Source organism: Lycorma delicatula, chromosome 1 (genome assembly GCF_047948215.1).
Source record: "Lycorma delicatula isolate Av1 chromosome 1, ASM4794821v1, whole genome shotgun sequence".
NCBI lineage: Eukaryota > Metazoa > Arthropoda > Insecta > Hemiptera > Fulgoridae > Lycorma > Lycorma delicatula.
This window is the reverse complement of record NC_134455.1, coordinates 331,820,674-331,839,311: the sequence shown is the minus strand read 5'-3', so window position 1 is coordinate 331,839,311 and position 18,638 is coordinate 331,820,674. Positions and strand designations below refer to the sequence as shown.

At 31.5% G+C, this 18,638-nt stretch overlaps 1 protein-coding gene across 8 annotated transcripts in view; it reads right to left on the bottom strand.

Moving 5' to 3' along the window:
• Positions 1 to 18,303, bottom strand: part of Arp5 (Actin-related protein 5) — a 46,588-nt gene extending 28,285 nt beyond the window's left edge. The window contains exons 1-4 of one of the 8 annotated variants that reach the window (XM_075382151.1): positions 18,140 to 18,303; positions 9,160 to 9,267; positions 8,494 to 8,591; positions 4,550 to 4,766 (exon numbers count right to left, since the gene is read on the bottom strand). In XM_075382151.1, coding sequence (XP_075238266.1) covers positions 4,550 to 4,766; positions 8,494 to 8,591; positions 9,160 to 9,262 — 418 coding nt within the window. In that variant the 5' untranslated portion in view covers positions 9,263 to 9,267; positions 18,140 to 18,303. Of the gene's footprint in view, positions 1 to 4,549; positions 4,767 to 8,493; positions 8,592 to 9,159; positions 9,268 to 17,665; positions 18,047 to 18,114 lie in introns of those variants that run through there. The other 7 variants (XM_075382147.1, XM_075382145.1, XM_075382146.1 and 4 more) reach the window with 7 other exon arrangements.
• Between the last annotated feature and the right edge of the window lie 335 nt (positions 18,304 to 18,638).

The window sequence follows — 18,638 nt, the reverse complement described above, 5'->3', positions numbered from 1 at the left end:
AGACTTTCATCAGGAGGTCCTGGGGTTCAGGCATGGCATTTTTCATATGCTACAAAATTTCATCTCCATATTCCACACATAAACTTCAAGATTATGAGAGTATTATCTCAAATAATCACTCATAAGCTCCAAGCTACGTGTTATATATAGAAAAAAAAACTTAATAAAAATAACTACTGATACATTCCAATCATAAACTGAATTTCAGACCTGAGTAGAAAATACAAACTGTGTGTATCACATAGAGATACTGTATTTTAGAAAAAGGAAAAATATTTAAATCACTGAATTTTTTCATTCATTGTATAATAGACAAACTTATAAAATTACAAAGCAGAAAAAACAGCTCAATTATATAATTATTATTTTTACTTTTTAGAATTAAAAGAAAAAAAACGCTACACTATTTTACAAGTATATAAATTTATAATTTACAAAACATACACATTTACAAAATAATAAAATGTATCATTTTTTAAGGTAATCATAGTAATACAAATGAAATTTATATTATAACTTACTTCCTTTTGGTAAGTTTTATGATTTAATTAGACACTTAGATACAAATAAATTAAAAATCATAAATGTATGGCACTTGCAAACAACTAAGAAAAAATATTCTTCAGTCCTTTTAGGGTTCGATAGAATTCCTTCATCAGTGAACTTTGACCCCAACCACTGTCACTGATCACTGATGTTGGGGCTGTATTTTAATTCTTAAAATTTTATGAAGAACATTTCTTCTGGATTATTTGCAAATAGTTAACTGAATATATTAGTGTAAGTAATTAAATGCATTTTATGTTTAAAATTTATATGATAAAAGTAATAAAAGAAAAACACGCTGCTTCTGTTTCGACATCTTTAAGATCACTCTTTCTTTTCAGTCTTATTTTAGTCTAATAAAAAAATCTTAAAAGTGAGCACCTTCATGATGGTGCAGCTGGATAGCTTAAGCTGATGAAGGGTAGGATTAAGTGAACTAAATCAAAACCCTCAAGGGCTAACAACCTTAGCTATACTACGTTGATCTCTTATCCAACCATCAAAAACATTATCATGGATTATGGCTTCTTATGAAATTAATTACCCTGAAAACAAAGTCGGACAACCAGATTCCAGGGTGCCACACAGTATGAAACTAAAAGGTGAATCAGACCTCCATAGGAACCTAATATAAAAATAAAAGAAAGTATTTTTTTAGGACATATAATATTAACTCTTTAATTAAAGTTCGAAAACTTAAACAATTAACCACAGAACTAAACAGACTAAATTTCTTGTTACTTGCATTTCAAAAACTAGACTCTTAGATGAAGACACTAATGAATCTTACAACTTTACAACTTTTAAGTCAGCAAAACAGCAACGAAAAACATTCTATACCTTGGAACAACTTTTATTGTCAGAAAAAACTTTTTAGACTCAGTCATTGACTTCAAAGGTGTAAATGCAATATTATCACCTCTGATCCAGAAAAAGTTGAAGAATTCTGGGATGTATTGGAAGAAGGAATCCTCAAAATCTCAGTACCCCAAGTGAAAATTTTGCTAGGATATTTTTACACTCAACTTGATTCTGAAAGAAAATTTTCTAACATAATCGGTAAATATCCAGCTCACAAGAGAATAAACAAGAATGGTGAAAGACTGGTCAAACCCTGTGAACACCTAAACTTAAAAATCATATCAACATATATTAAAGCCAAGCCAAGCAAAAAGAAAACTTGGGTTTCCCCAAATCCAGTGCTAGGTGAATTTCAACTTGCTCATGTAATCATCTCTCAAAATTACCACAAAGAGATTCAAAATGTCAAGGTTAGAAAAGTGATAAATGTAACCTCAGATTACTATCCCCCCCATATTAAAATTAATTTTATCCCTTATAAAAAGAAAAATAACACTAATGTCAAAATCCCCATAATTATTAATAGAGATGCACTTTTAAATGAAAAGAAGATGAATTCAAAAATAAACATACCTAAAAATAGGAACAATGTCACTTAAAATTTAATTTACTCTGCCCAAAAAAAATTTAACCACTAAACTTTCACAAAAAACATGCCTGGTGGAATGAAGAATGTGAAAAATTAATTAAAAAGGACTTCTACCTAGAAAAAAATTGAATGCAAACAAAACTCCAGAAAATGTAGAAGAATTCCAAAAATTAAGAAAAATAGCCCACCAAACACTAAGGAAATTCAGAAGAAAACACATGAAAGATCAAATAATGGAAATGGAAGAAAACTTCAAGAAAAACATGATACAAGACTATTTTACACAGCAGTTTTAACTTTAAAAGAAGAAATGGTGTACTAGACTCTTGAACATGGAAAATTGTGAGCTCCTGGCTGAATATTTTAACAAATTAAACTGTGAAAAACCCAAAGAAAAACTGAAAGCCTCACAACACAGAATCCTGGCTCTAATCCACCAGACAAGGGAGAAATAAAAAATGTCATCAGCTTGCTCAAAAACAAGAAAGAATCAGGTGAGGATGGTATAACTGCAGAATTATGGAAGATTGCAGATGAAACATTCATAACAGACATAATGAAACACTTCCAAAAAATTTATACAGAAGAAAAAATTCCAGATGACTGGCTAGCTTTCTTATGGCTGTGACACATGTAAAGCATCTGAGATGAAACACCAGTCAAAGTAACTTGCTCTGAGAGTAATTATGTTCACTATACAGCCAGATGTGTACTGATGTACACAAAATGAACAGAATTTTGTGCTTGAGCAGAACCGAGTGAAAATGTCACTTGTAGAGCTGAATATCACCTGCATTTGAATGGCTTTGGAGTGCAATTATATGTTTGGAGTACATAAGGTACAAAAGACTCTACATAATCAGTCTCTTGATCAAATGTGTGAAGTTGTCAATTTTCAGTATTACTTGTGTTTTGATAAGCGTGACATGCTGATGTGTGACAATATATTTTTTTCCTTTGAAAAAGGTAATGGGAAACCATATTACTTCTCACTTTCCCTAGTAAGCCTGACATGTGATAAGTGTTGTACTTGAAGGATGATTACGTTACTTCTTGGAACTGACCTGACTCATGTCAGGTTACCTACAACCATTATAATTATGGCACTTACATACATTACATACAGTAAACTCTCTCCAAAAATTTGATTGAGCTACATAATTTCTTCATTTTGGAAAAATTTCATTAAAGGGAGAATCATAATTTGTTACTCACAAGTCAATAATAAAAAATAAATTCATTGATAGAGTATTTTATTTACATTAACTATCAGTGAAGTTACTAACAACTACCTATGAAGTTGTTAGTTAAGTTACAAAATTCCAAGAATCCTTTAATGAAACTGCAGTATCGGGTAATGTACATCACCTCAAATCTTATCCCACTACCTAATTTATGGCCAAAGTATTAACGAAACTATCCACAACAAAGGGACAAACTATCCACAACTGTGCTATTGAGTTGTTGGTCTATCCTTGTTACGTAGCACATAAATAGAGTTATATACAATACTTATAGAGTTGGTTTACTCAAGGAGTAAACAAAGAGCTGCAATCTACTGTAACTCGTTTCTATTCAGTTTAAATACTTGGTCATTAACCCTCAAAAAAACACTGTGCACTTTGATTTAAAAGTAGTTGTGGATGGATATTTTTTCAACCATTATAGGGAAATTCTGGCTTTTCTTTCAAGTAATATTGCCTAGAATAGGCTAATTGATGTATAGGAATTTTGAAGGGACTTGTGTTTCAGAAAAGTCTTCATTAATAAGAGCTCTGTAACAGAAAGAGGTAACTATATATACAGAGCAATTAACCTGATCGTGCAAGTTAATCTTTTTAAATTTTACAATTTCAGAGTTGATGGTAAACACTAATAGTATACTAATATTAATTAAGATATAATCACTTACAATCTTTTGAAATAAGAACTTTACCATAACAGTAATATTGCTACCAAAACAGAGCTAATAGATGATCTGAGAAAAAATACTTCCTCAGACTGTAACACTGGTCTATTTCACACATACTGATCACTACTTCCCCACTGAGACTTTTAATGCTAATGATTTTTTTATAATTTTGAAAAAGGTTGGTCATACAAGTTTTTAAGTATAAAAATTCAAAGATCTTATAAAAAATGTTTTTAAAATTATATGACTAATTAACTAGGGCATCCACATCATGTTTTTGATGCTGACAACCTCTTTTATGCTTAAGTAATGCACATTGATGAGTTGTTATAATTTAAAACTATTAATCAAGAAGAAGAGCAAGCAGAGTAACATATGATTGATGTCACAAGCCCTAGCATTGAAATTATAGTTGATAACCTAAGAAATAAATGATCTGGCTAAATGATAGGTTCCAGGAAAATGTGATATAATATAAATCTGATAAAACTCATTGATACAAAACAAACTTCCACTATCTCACATAGCAACGCCTTGCATCAATATTTTTATCAAAGTCTCTTCATAAAAATAGCTATCAACAGTTAAAACTAAAAATAATCTATGACAAAAAGAAAGGATCTTTTAACACAAATACATACATGTTCGAGAGTAATTAGGATTGAGAAATGGTTCTGTAAGAACTATGGGATGATCAACACTTCCTTCAGTATCAATTCCAAGATGTGAAAATATATAATCAAGAATTTGTTCTTGAGCTTCATAATGTGTAACAACATTTCTATCAAATTGAGTCTTCAACTGGAATCTAACAGCTTCAATATTCAGAATATCATTACCCACTTGAGCTTCTCCATCCTAAAATTAATTAGAAATGCAAAATGTATACAATTATGTATGATATACTCATAAATAAATAATTATATATATAAATATATGAAAATAAATGTTTGTTTGTTTGTTTATTTGTCCCTTATGCGTTCCTATGCCATTTATCCGATTGCAATGAAACTTTGTTGAGTAGTGTGCACGCCCATGAAAGTTTCTGAATTAGTTTCGACCCACTAGGTGGCGCTGAGGGTCGAGATATTTTGAAAAATTGTATTTATGGTCTGATTTGGCTCATATTCATAATATCTATAGTTATGTGAAAAGAAAAGTTTTTGCAAAAACTATACTCGCTAGGTGGTACCAGTATCGATATATTTACGAACAAACAAACACAGATTTTCTTCTTCAATGTATATATAAAAGGCAATTTTCATATGTATGTCTGCTATAAATTAAAAAACTACTGGATTGATTTATAAAAAAAGAAATAGAGAAAAAGAGAAGGTGAGAGAAAGTGAAGAAGGGAAAAAAGGAAAAGTGAAAAGGAGGGAAAGTCAAAAAGGGAAAAGGGAAGGTTATATTTTGTGAAGTTCCCTAATGTTATTTTTTTAATGTTTTATCAAACTTTCATTTTTTTCATTTAATCTCTCTCTCTCTCTCTCTCTCTATATATATATATATGTAAATATATCAGGGTATATATACATATATATATATATATATATATATATACATGACAGTACTACAACAGTAGTCTCACACACCCCGCTAAAGTCAAGAGTCTCTACAAATCAAAACCATTGGTGGACCACGCGAGTGACCAGCCTCCCAGCTCCATGAAGGCTTTCATCTGCTATACTCATTAAAATGGCTTGATGGTCACTCGCCATATACTCTCACTCATGCACCAGTCTCCCTTATCTGTGCTGCTAGGGCCGGCGTAGCGAAAGTCACATCGATAATGAAACTGGTGGTTTTCCCCCTCCTGAACGTCAATGTATCACCAATATTGATACACTCTAACTCTGAAAGTGCTGCGGCTTCTATCAGCAGTCTACTTCATTCATCGGTCCTGAGCGACCCCCAGGTAACCAACCAAACATTAAAGTCGACTGGTGGGCTTCGATATCCCTACTAGCCGAGTCCAAAACTTGCCTGTAACTTTCAATAGCCATGTTGGGCAACAGGTAACAACTATAACAAAAGAACCTGACGTACCCTCCTGCAGAATGTTCCTCATCGGAAGGTGCATACTCAGCCAAATGGACACGCACCCCCATCCTCAGAGACAATCCACCACGATCTGCTGTGGGATCCGTAAGACTTGGAAACGAGCGTAATATCAGTATCCATCCTCGAGATGTACTGTGACAGCAAATCATATGCCAAAGCCGCATGATTCATGTTAATCTGTACTATTTTCATGTCATTAGGCAATTCTTGTCTGGCAACAGCTGACAGCCCTGTAGGATATCACTCGGCTGTATGCCATTCTCAAGTCCTGCACCCGGAGAACGGCCATCTTGGTCTTGGTTTGAACACTACCTTTTTTTACAGCTGATGTTATAATCTGCTTAAGGACGCCAGTGTTTTCCCTTGTCTCTTTAACTTTAATCTCCATGTTACTGCTGGCCTTCCTTATGGAAAAGATCTCTGAATCAGCCGAGACCATTACCTCCAACTTAAAGGACTTAAGAATATCTGCAGAGGACGCCAATGATTTAACCACAATGGTCTCCATCCTATGCTTGTGCTCAGGAGGGGATTCATCGCTCCATGCTGCCGAAAGCTTACCAACCAGCTGTAATGTAATGTCAGCCAGTAACACTCCCTTCACATTTGAGTATCTCTGTACCAACACAGCAGTATCCTGGCCGTAAGTCTCTGCATGCAGCAGACCCAGATGGCTTCCACTGTTCTCCCTGATCTTTGTGAAGACCTCAACTAATTCCTGCACCAGATCTACTCCGTCGTCCGAATCCATATGGAACTTGCTGGAGATCAATGCCTCCTCTCCTGCTACCTCTCCTAACAGTTGTGTCTCCAGGGCAACTGACAGTACATTCCTAGCCTTAATATTCATTTTTCTCAGGAGCCATGCCACCTGTGGGTGTCTGGCAATCAGTGTATCCATAGACCTAGGTTGTGTTAACACATGCACATCGACAACCGCAACTGTGTCGAGTGTTCCCTCAATCTTTGCAGGGATCCCAAAATGAGTGCTACAAAAAGCCTTTTTCTAGCCAAGCTTTCTTGATAAGGTCTGCCATCTGGAACACCATCACGCCACCATCCAGTGCATGGATGATAGGGCATCTCATTGGGACCTGTGTCTGGGTTGCAACCTCCACGGTCTGTCTCCTTCCAAAAGTGAAAGATGTACCAATAACCACCCTTCTCAAATCTTTCACTGCTATACTGAAATTCAATTCTAGGTCTTTAATACTTCACTTCACATTTTTGTCAATGTTCAAGTCTTTCACCAGCCATTCAAATCTGCTGACCAAAGTCTTCAGTTCAAGAAGCACCTCCTCCTCCTTTTCCTCCTCTGTTGAGGATTACCTTGCTTTGCTTTCATCCTTTTTGTCCCCTTCCTTCCACCAATCACAGGCTGAGGAGGAAGGCCCTCTGCTCAACAGCTAACGATGCACTAATAGAGGCCTTACCTGACTCAAGCTCTATTGTGGTCTCAATCACCTTTTCTGGAAATTCCTCCATACTGGTAGATCGGTCCATGAAAATTCCACTCAGATCAGATTGTACTTTTATACGTTGAAAAAGAAAAAAAATCCACTCAGACCAGATTTTACTTTTATAAGTGAGAAAAAAAGAAGAATGATAATAGAAATTAAATTCCATTATGGCGTCAGGAAATGGAGCTTATTTAACCAAGCTACTAACCAAAGCTATCATTCACGTAACGTTATCAAAACATGGAAAATAAAATTAATAATTTATTTTATTTGCTCACCAGATAAATTTAAATTTATAATTTTCAAACATAAAAAATGTTATCAACAGATAACAACCACCGTTGTCCTCCAAACTCGTATACAACTTATCCACCCACACAAGCACGCAAGGCTAGTAACAGGTGACTATAGTCCTTGTTACCAAAAGTAATATTAATAAAAATTGATGTAAAAAATCAGTCTATTAACCAAAAAACTCATAGGTTATAAAAAACACTTCTGATAAACCAATCACATTATCTGTCATACAGTCCAGTATGAAAAAGCCAATAAACCAATCAAAGAATGGAAAAATGCAGTGCGCAGTAAAACACAACCTCACTTGGTACAGTCCAACTCCAAACTTGTATTTGAAAGTTTAGGATTACCTGCACAAACATAGATGAAACATAAAGATGAAATTTACCATAGCTCAATGGTTGAAAATTTTAATCAGGATTTGCATTTTTCTCACATAATAAATTTCATAGATCACACTTCCTTTCAGAAGCCTTCAAACTTCCAGTGATGAATAACCATTAAAAAAATATATATTTATATTAAGATCATAACTCAAGTATCAAATACTCATAATACCATAATTTTTGACAGGCAGTAGTAAAAAAGACAAATAAACCAATTTTAACCTGAGATTCAACATATACGTATACTTTCTTTATGCCACCGACAAAGTTAACATATAACATTTACAAAATGTAAACTTTTTATGGATTAAAAAAAATTAAGTTTAAAAAACAAAGTAAAAAGCACCAGAACTTTTTTTTTATAAACTTTTCAATTACCTTCTTTCCTCTCTCTTTTCTAGGTTTAGCAATGAGATTCTTGAAAATCATTAAAGGCTTCCGTAGTGTAGCCCAGCCAACTCTACAGTTATAAGAACCTAAAATAAAATAAAATTTTTGCAATTATTTCATTTATAAAAAAGTAAACTATATAATTAAGAAGAAAATTGTAAATTATATTTTTCAAAATCAGTGAAATAATAAATTTAATTTCTATTTATTTGTTTAATTACAACACTGTTGTAATTAAGTTGTACAAAGTACAACTTTTTTTTTCTTTTAATGATCAAAATAATGTAAAGTCAATTTATGAGAACCCATTCTGGAGAATCACTACTCAGACTGACTAGCCTTTCCTGTGTCATTTTTTCCTTACTGGCATTCATTCTTGATCTAATTTTACTTCTAGTCTCTGACTCACTTTAAAGGAACGAAAGCTTGTAACGATTCGCATTTCATTACAACAAAACCATAAAAGCATGCAAATTAACATATAAGCATGTATATGCATGCATGCACGTGCGCACATATGCACACATATGAGAAAGAGTGCATGTATATACATGCATACACACACACACACACACACACACACACACACACATATATATATATATATGCATACATTCAAGTACTCAATTACAAAGTAAATAACATAAAACTAACCATTGTCTATTACCAGAGGAGTTGCATTATCATGTAACACTGCAGAATAAAAATGTACTAGGTCAGGCACAGTCTTTGCATCTTTCAACTCAAGAATTTCCATTACTGCTAACAGATAATAAAAATGTTATCACTGATGGATATTACATATAATAGTATAACATTATTTTATTAAATTATGTGATTTTAACAAATTGAATAATTCAATAGAAGTTTTATAAAATATGAATACGCAACTAATTTCTAATTCTAGGATCATAAAAATTAATAAGCAGATTTTACCCAGTTCACAGTGAAAACAGAAAGTGAGCACAATTTAAATATAATCTATCATTAAAACATTGATGGTTAACAGTAAACTAAAAAATTGGTAGCAGTAAAAGGACCATGGTTAATCATGAATAAATAACTCATACAGGCAAAGCTACAAATGCTACAAGTCAATTTTACAGAAAATATAAGATCCAGAAAGTGAAGAATGTATGGTTATAAAAATTTTAAACAAGCGATAAGTAAGAAATATTTAATTGGAACTTACAACAATACTTTCATTATTTTTAGATACACACTCAGCATTTAAATATCTGTGACATTCTGTAGGTTTTTTTTAATGAATTATTACACAAATCTGGTGCCAGTTACTCAAGTGCTTGGTGAACTTACTTTATTGTCACTTACAAAATAACTGCTACCTAAAAGATATTTACTTCAGCAAATAAACAAAAATTAATGGGGGTCAAGTAAGGAGTGTTTGACGAGTCCAAAAATTTTTCCCAGCCAAATTTTTTTAAGTACCCTATGAATTAGACAGCAAGTACTGATCAAGCGTTAACAAGAAACAAAACAATGCTCCTTGAATAGTAAACTACATAATTTGTTTTATATTGAAAAATAGAATTGGTTGAGTATTAACAGCAAGCCAGTGAATTTATTGTTATTACAGCTGGCATAAAATCAACAAATATGGGACCTTTGTAGTCCAAGAAACACTCACCACTTTCTCACAGTTTGCATGATTTCCTTTTGTTTCAAACGAGTTTCTAAACGATATCACTTCATTCTGGATGTTTATTTTCAGTATGTGTATGACAGATCCATGCTTCACCACCAGTAAGAATATTATTAAAAATCTCATTGGCCTCTTACTTATATGAATGGAGAAATGTCAAGATTGCTCCTACTTGCTTTTACCTGTCCTGTGCAGGCTCCCCCACTCCAATATTACTCCCTAAGTATTTTTTTTGTCACTTGCACTTCTACTATGCCAAGGAGACAAAAAAATTTGTTAAAAAATAAGCAATAAATAAAAAGTTTTTTTTTTATTTTGGGGAAGGAGGAATTCTGTGAAAAATTTTTTTAAAATAGTAAGTTAGGCATGTATGCATGTACTAAGCTTAATATAAAGTATGGTTGCTTGCAAACATTTGAGAAAACTGACCCCAAAAAAACTATCTACCCTATCACTGGAGATATTGACCCCATAAAACTATCTACCTCACCCCTGGAGGTATTGACTATTGTTCCTAAAATTTTACCAACACACTGCCTCATACACATGATTTCTATACAAAATTTCATCAAAATCAATTTATCCAGTAAAACATTATTAAACCTAAAACATGCTAACACAAGTACATAAGAACATTACCCCCACTTTATTATTGTTTTCTCAGGGTTCCTGGGTCAGGAAATATCAAAAAATGTAAAAAACCCATACCCCATTTTTGCCTGATTACTATAATTTCCTTCTCACAGTACAGCTCTAGAGCTATGATGCCAGGAAAGTAATAGAGAGAGCATTTTTAGAAAGAAAAGATTAAGCCTAGAGGTGCCAATACTTAAACTACAAGAAATTTAACTGCAATGCAAAGTCTTCCAGTAGTGAATTTTAAACCTTCTGCAAGTGGAAAGGATAAAGGTTTTCTTCAGGCAAGTATTCATCCAGCATAATGATTTCATCTTCAGTATATGACTTTGTTGCCATTCAGCAGAATACAAAAGAAATTATCTAACTATACAAAACATGGAAATATGATAGTAAATGTTTTGGGGATTAGAATGAGTCATTCTGTTTGGAATTTTTTTTTAAATACACAAATACAAGTTTTCCATTATCCTAATCAATGAGTCAACCACCTTCACCTCACCTCTGAACTTATTTTAGATATTTATTTTATTTATTTACAATTTAAAACTTACATAATCATCCGTCAGACCTAAGTCTGTCGACAGATATATTACATTATTAAGTGGTTAATGGAATAACCAATTTTATGTAACAACTGAAGATATTATTAGTTATTCTAATAGTTACAATAGTTATAATAGTAGTACAATTATAAAAATTAATTAAACTATATATTTAAAAACTAATGAACAAATTATTTCTTTAATATTTGTTATGTATTAGATTTAGTAACTAAAAATATATTCAAGAAACAGAACTATACTTAATTACAACAACTAATTACACAATTAATATCTTGTTACAACAATTACATAAGGAAAATAAATAACTAAGCTTTAACCATTCAACAATACATTATTTATTGATTTATAATAATTATTAACATTAAAATAATAATTATAATCATGTTATAATTGTCTGGACTGCCAGTATAAATCCAAAACGAATCCTGTTAGTACCTATTACATTATAGTTAATGCTCACTCAATGAGAAGTTTTTTAAATCATTTTTTTCATTTTTACATTATTGATATGATTCGGTAAAGAATTAAGTAATGCAGGAACAACATACTTCTTTAATCATTTACCATAAATATTATGATATCTATCTTTAATAAAGCTAATTGCTCTCAAATTGTATCCACTTTCTACATTTACCCTGTATTCACTGTTGTAAAAGTTCTTAAAAATAATTAAGAATTTAAATAGACCTCTAGCTGACAGAAACCTTGTAAGATTATTTAAATTGGTGTCATAATTGTTATCAGAATCATAACGAGCAATATCTTTGAGGACCCTATTTTGTATTAAATTTATTTTATTTATGAGATAATCTGCGGCTGATCCCCATGCTGTCAAGCCGTATTGAATAACAGATTCAATAGCGTTTACAGTGAATTGGTAATAGGGGTGAGATGTGGTGGAATTTCATAGCAACCACTCTTAAATTTTTACATATATGTTTTATATGGTTATCCCATCTTATAAAAAGAGTCAAAATGTAAACCCAAATATTTGTATTTGTCAACATTATGGAGATGTTCACAATTACAGTTTATGTGGTAATTTTTTGTACAGTCACATGAATGACAAATAATTTTTATTGGTCTTTGGGATCAAAGATAAGGAGATCTTACATATAAAACAACAGTTTTTTTAATGTTAATAATTAGGCCTTTGTCATGAAGCCACTTTAATAGATTACTAAAAATCTTCTTGCATTAAAAACTCTGCTTCTTCCAATTGCTTATGTCCAAGTGCTAAAACACTATCATCAGCATATTGCAAAAGACGTGAATTAGAGATCGTGCTAGACATATCATTAACGTACAGATTAAAAAGTGTTGGGCCCAAGATAGACCCTTGAGGCACGCCACTATCCGTTTCATACCTATCACTACATTTATCTTTAATTTTAACAATAAGTTTTCTGTTACTTAAATCGTTTTGTAGCATATTGCTAAAAGGGCCATTAAACCCTAGCTTATTTAGGGCATCTAGAATTTTATGATGGTCTAATGTATCAAAGGCTTTACGAAAATCTAAAAAAAGTAAGATTACATGTTTACATTTATTTAAGTTAATATTGACAAAATCAGATAAATCATTTATAACATCATTAGTCCCAATCCCCTTTCTGAAACCATATTGAGTTTCACTGATTAATTTGTTATCATCAAGGTACTTAGTAACATGCATAGAGACATACCATTCAAAAAGTTTTTCGATACATGACAGTATAGAAATTGGACGATAATTATTTAAATCTTTAAAAGAACCAGCTTTATAGATAGGTCTAACAATAGACATCTTCAGTAGATCAGGAACCCTCCTTGATTTAATTATATTGTTTACTATAATTGAAATTAAAGGGCTGACTTTATTAACAACATATTTCAAATCTTTGATCCGTATGCCATCTACACCTGGCGATTTTTTATCATTCATAGATGAAATTATGTTTTCTATTTGTTTAGGAGAACTTAAAGGTAAATGAAAAGACACAGGCTGCATGCAATTGCCACCCGTGAATTTCAAGAACTTATGTATACAATTATGTTTAATATCATCTACTGAAGTTACAAAGTGTTTACCGATAATGTCTGCAGCGACCTTACCCACGTCATTAGATATACCGCTTACATGTTTAATTATAGTATCGTCTAAGTTACACTTAGACGGTAGCCCCATCAAAGAGTTAAGTGGTTTTCAGTTACCCTTAATATCATTCTTTTGAAAATTTTGAAATTTATCATTAAAATACTTCTTCGCTTTTCGTATTTCAATATTAATTTTATTTCTATATAATATGTAATCTTTTCGATTTTCCAGGTTAGCTGGTGCTTTTTCCATTTTTTGAACAGTCTGTCTCTATACTTTATTTTATTTAGAATGTCATCCGTCATCCATGGCTTTTTTCTATTTTGAATTTTAATGCTATCAGTATTTCTGCGAACTAAAGAACTGTTATACAAGAATTAATTATATCAACAAATTTCTCATATGCAGATGGATTATTATCCATCTTATTACCTAAGGTGTCATAATTTATGCTATCTAACTTATATCTAATTAAGGCATTATCTAAGTAAAATGAACCAAGACTGTCATCCATCGGTCATTGGGATGAATTCTTGTACAACAGATCTGCTATTACCACATAGGGATCAGAAATTTTAGTTTCAATTACTCCAGAAAAAACGTAATCAGGAAAGCCTCTAATAAAAATGTGATCTATACAAGATCTAACAATTATCCCATCTCTTATTTCCTCCCTCGTTATATCAGATATGCAACATATGAATACCATTGTATGTAATAAGGTTTGATAGTAACTAACTACAGTATTTTCCTTAGTAAGATCAATGTTCATATCTCTAATTAAGACCGGATTTTTATTATTACAATTATGTAGAATATTTTCAAGATCATGTAAAAATTCATGAACATTTAAATCTGGCGGTCTGTAAAAGCATATTATTGTAAAATCATCGGTCTTAACGCCCAATTTCACTGAAACCTGAATGCATAATAGTTCACAACTTGAGACAGTCAAATCCAACATTATTCTTTCAGCACTGAGTGTGCTACGACAAAGAATTAAAATACCACCATCAGACCTAATATTCCGGACACAGTGATAGGAGTCATACACATTAATCTGATAAAAATCAATTAAACTTATTTCATTATCCGTAATGTTTATTTCCGAATTGACATAAAATTAAATTAAGTGAAAGTCTTCCTTTTTTTATACTATTGGAACAGTAATAACAAAACGAATCTTGAGTCATCAATAACAGAATATGATAAATATAAAATACAATAAAAAGATAGAAATAACTAGCACGTGAACTTACATTTACAGAACTGAATGTAATGTACATAATAATATTATTACGAAACAATTTTATTATACTCTTAGATAACACTATCATAGTTACAAATTTATATAACTCACTTGATTTTTTTCAGATCCGCCTCAGTATTAATTTTAATAGCAAACACATCTTCACTTTTCTTAATAAATATTTTACCATTACGTACCCAAACAAATTGGTACTGAAGTTCACCCGCTTTTTGTTTCGTTTTATAAAGTAAGTCTTTTATTGATTTTACTAGATTTTCATTAATATACACTTTTTTGTCACTTCCATCTGCAAGAACCATATCATTTGTTAGCTTCTCGCGCTTTTTGCTGATCCAAAAATCTTGCGTTTTTCTGCTGCTAAATTGCACTATGATCGGGGGTAAATCAGTCTTCCTCCTAGTAGGTAGTCTATGAACCACTTCCACACCGTCCAAGCTGAAAGGAATATCTAGTTTATCAGCGATTTTCTGAAGAGAGTCATGTAAATTTTCCTTACGGTTTCCATCGGGTGTAATTTTAGCCCGTGAATTTCAATATTTTTGTTTCTTCCATATTGTTCGAGCTGTATGATTTTTTCTTCTAGCGAAGCGATTTACTTATCTTTCTCGGAGTTGTTTCACTTCTTGGAGAAGATCCTTGTTAGATTTCTGTAATTCACTAATTTAGTTTTTAATATCATCATAGAACAGGGATAGCCTACCAAGTTCATTTTCGTTCCTACTGGAAGAAGTTCTGACTTCAGCTTTGAGTTCTAAAATGATAACTTTTAATTCATTAATACTGGTGAAATCGAATATTTCTTTAGTCGAATACACTGATTTGTTGTCAGTAGATTTGACTGATTTGCGACACTCACAACACATCCACTCTTTTTTCTTTGTTCGAATGTCGCAGACAATCGCTGATATGTATTCTCCATAATTCCAACGCATTTATGGTGGTAACCATATAAACAAAAACGACAAATAATGTGTTCCATCAATCGGTAATTCTCCCTCACAGATATTGCACTTCTTCATTTTCAAATATTTTTTATCAAACAGGATTACAATATAATAAAATATTTAACACTGGCATATAAAATACAACATAATTGTTCTAGAAAATATATAGTTGTGTATTTAAGATAAGAACTGCTTATCTACTACACTCTGAACAGGAATGCGAATAGAGCGACACACGTCCTTTCAGTACAGCAGCCAGACGCAGACTGGCAGATATAAAATTACCATGAGTAGTTCATATACAGAAACTGCATAAAAAGAAGTCATAAACTTAAATATGCTAACAGGAAATACCTCCATTATATTTTTTTTTAAATATTAAATAACATGCGGTCACTACTTATTATTTCACAATCATTTGCTTTACATAGAGCAAATATTGACATTAAAAAAAAGAGGTACTTGTTTGTTATATCACCATGACATTTTTCTACTTTTTTTTTATTCAACTTTCATGAGTAAATGAATAATAATGTTTATTTAGGGTGGAAAAAGTAAATTTTTTAATGAAAAATAGAAATTACAAAACAATTTTGTATGTTGACTCCAGGTACTAACAAACTGTATATATATCAACATAACCTATACTCACTAACCTCGTCTAATTAACATTAAGTAGCATATAATGCACGCATATTTAACGTTAATTAGATGTGGTTAGCAAGCGTAGGTTATGTTGATATAACTCACCGGGTTGGTCTAGTGGTGAATGCATCTTTGCAAATCAGCTGATTTTGAAGTTGAGAGTTCTAGCATTGAAGTCCTAGTAAAGACAGTTAATTTTATATGGATTTGATTAAATGCTAGATCGTGGATACTGGTGTTCTTTGGTGGTTGGTTTCATTCAATTAACCACACATCTCAGGAATGGTCAACCTGAGGCTGTATAATACTTCACTTAAACTCATACATATCATCCTCATTCATCCTGTAGTAATACCTGACGGTAACTCCCAGTGGCTAAACAGGAAAAGAGGAGGTTATGTTGATATACAAACAATTCGTCAGTACACACACACACACACAATCTAAACAAACAACCTACACTCACTTTGCTTGCTAACAAACACATTTTTTGTTTAATACATTGTAATAATATGTTTAATACATTGTATTTTGAAAAACAACTTGCATCAAAAAAAGTGAAAAAGTGGCAGTGTGATAACAAGACTAAAAAAATTATTTCTCTTGAAAGCAAACTATTTGGAAATAGGGGTAATTCAAGGGTGACAATGCCAAGTATTTGCTGAACTGGAAATTATGATTCTCCTGTATATTCAAATCTTGTGTATACATCAAACTGAACTACATAATTTTTGGGCATTATCTAAATATAAAATCTTTACATAATCTAAGCACAAAGTATGTGGACTATCTTGATTGATCTTTTCACCCCTTCAGATATTTCATAAACGGCAAACCATTATAAAATAAAAAAGTAATCCTTCAAATAACTTTAAATTATGGATAAATCAGTGACTTGGAAAAACCTGTTTGATTCAAGGGTGGAATTTCATCCAGTTCTACTGATCTAAGATTGCTCCATAATTTCTTAACTGTTGTACTAAATACATCATAGTTAAATATTAATATTCATTCATATTAATTGATGAATGTATGTTAATCTACGTTTATAGGTATATAATCATTTAACATGGTTTGGATTTTTTACATATTACACATTATTTTTTTTTACTCACAAACGTTTTTGTACACTTTTATTAACAATAAACCAAAAAAATAAACTGCACTATACACTATATTATACTACACTATACACTACACTATATTTAATCATACAGTACATCTTACACAATGAAAACATATTTACATATTCAAACTGTCCCATAATCTTAAAAATATGTGCTATTATAATAAACCTGCTGTAACTACAGGTTAAGATTATATTATTGAAATAAGGTGACTGATTACTGAAAATTTTACCTGGAATTAAGTAACATAAACGAAATTAAATTCATAAATAAATAAAACCACAAGAAATTTACCTGGAATTAAGTAACATAAACGAAATTAAATTCATAAATAAATAAAACCAAAAGAAATATATTGATTCCGGTTAAGTAAATGAGAATAATAATATTTATTCTAATAAAAACAAAATTTCAAATTATACACAACCGTTTAAATCCGTTTTAATTACCGATCATCAAAAAAATAGTGAATCATACGTAACAGGTAATAAGTAAGTTATAACTACTAAAACCATGAGGCTTCAATATTATAAATTACAAACGCGAAAAACGGTAACCTCACTTTCCATTTCATTACAACTCACAGCACACACTTCATACATCTCTTACACTTCACGACCAATACTACCGTACTATCGATATAAACAAAGATTCTATCGATAATAAAGATTTATTAATTACGTAATATAAATTTTACCCATTTTACCATGAAATTCTTTAAAATGTAAGGTTAGTGTTGAAGATGGAAGAGTTCTTTCTAAAATGACTTAATTAGTCGGTTCGAAACTGACTCGAATTCCATGATTGTTTGCTGCAGTATTAAATAAAATAATAAATCCATTTAGTATGAAAAGTCGATGGTATCATAAATTTCACAAGTGGACCGACAGCCTTTTAAAGTAACTTAAGAAATGTTCATTCTCGTATCTGATCTAAAAATAGTTGACAAATTAGTAATTCTATATATTATTCGTACAATCGTAGTTATGGTTTTTATGAAATGAGTTAATTCTACTGATCAGCTCTAACTAAGTAATTTTTTTTTACCGCTGGGACCACCGTTAGGTATTGGTTCAGAGCAGTGGCCTACACAGAATTTTATTAAGGGGGAGTCATTATTAAAATTGTTTACAATTGACATAGATATTTTAAATGTTGTGTGTTATTTTATTATTATTATATCATGTTACAATATATTTATTTTA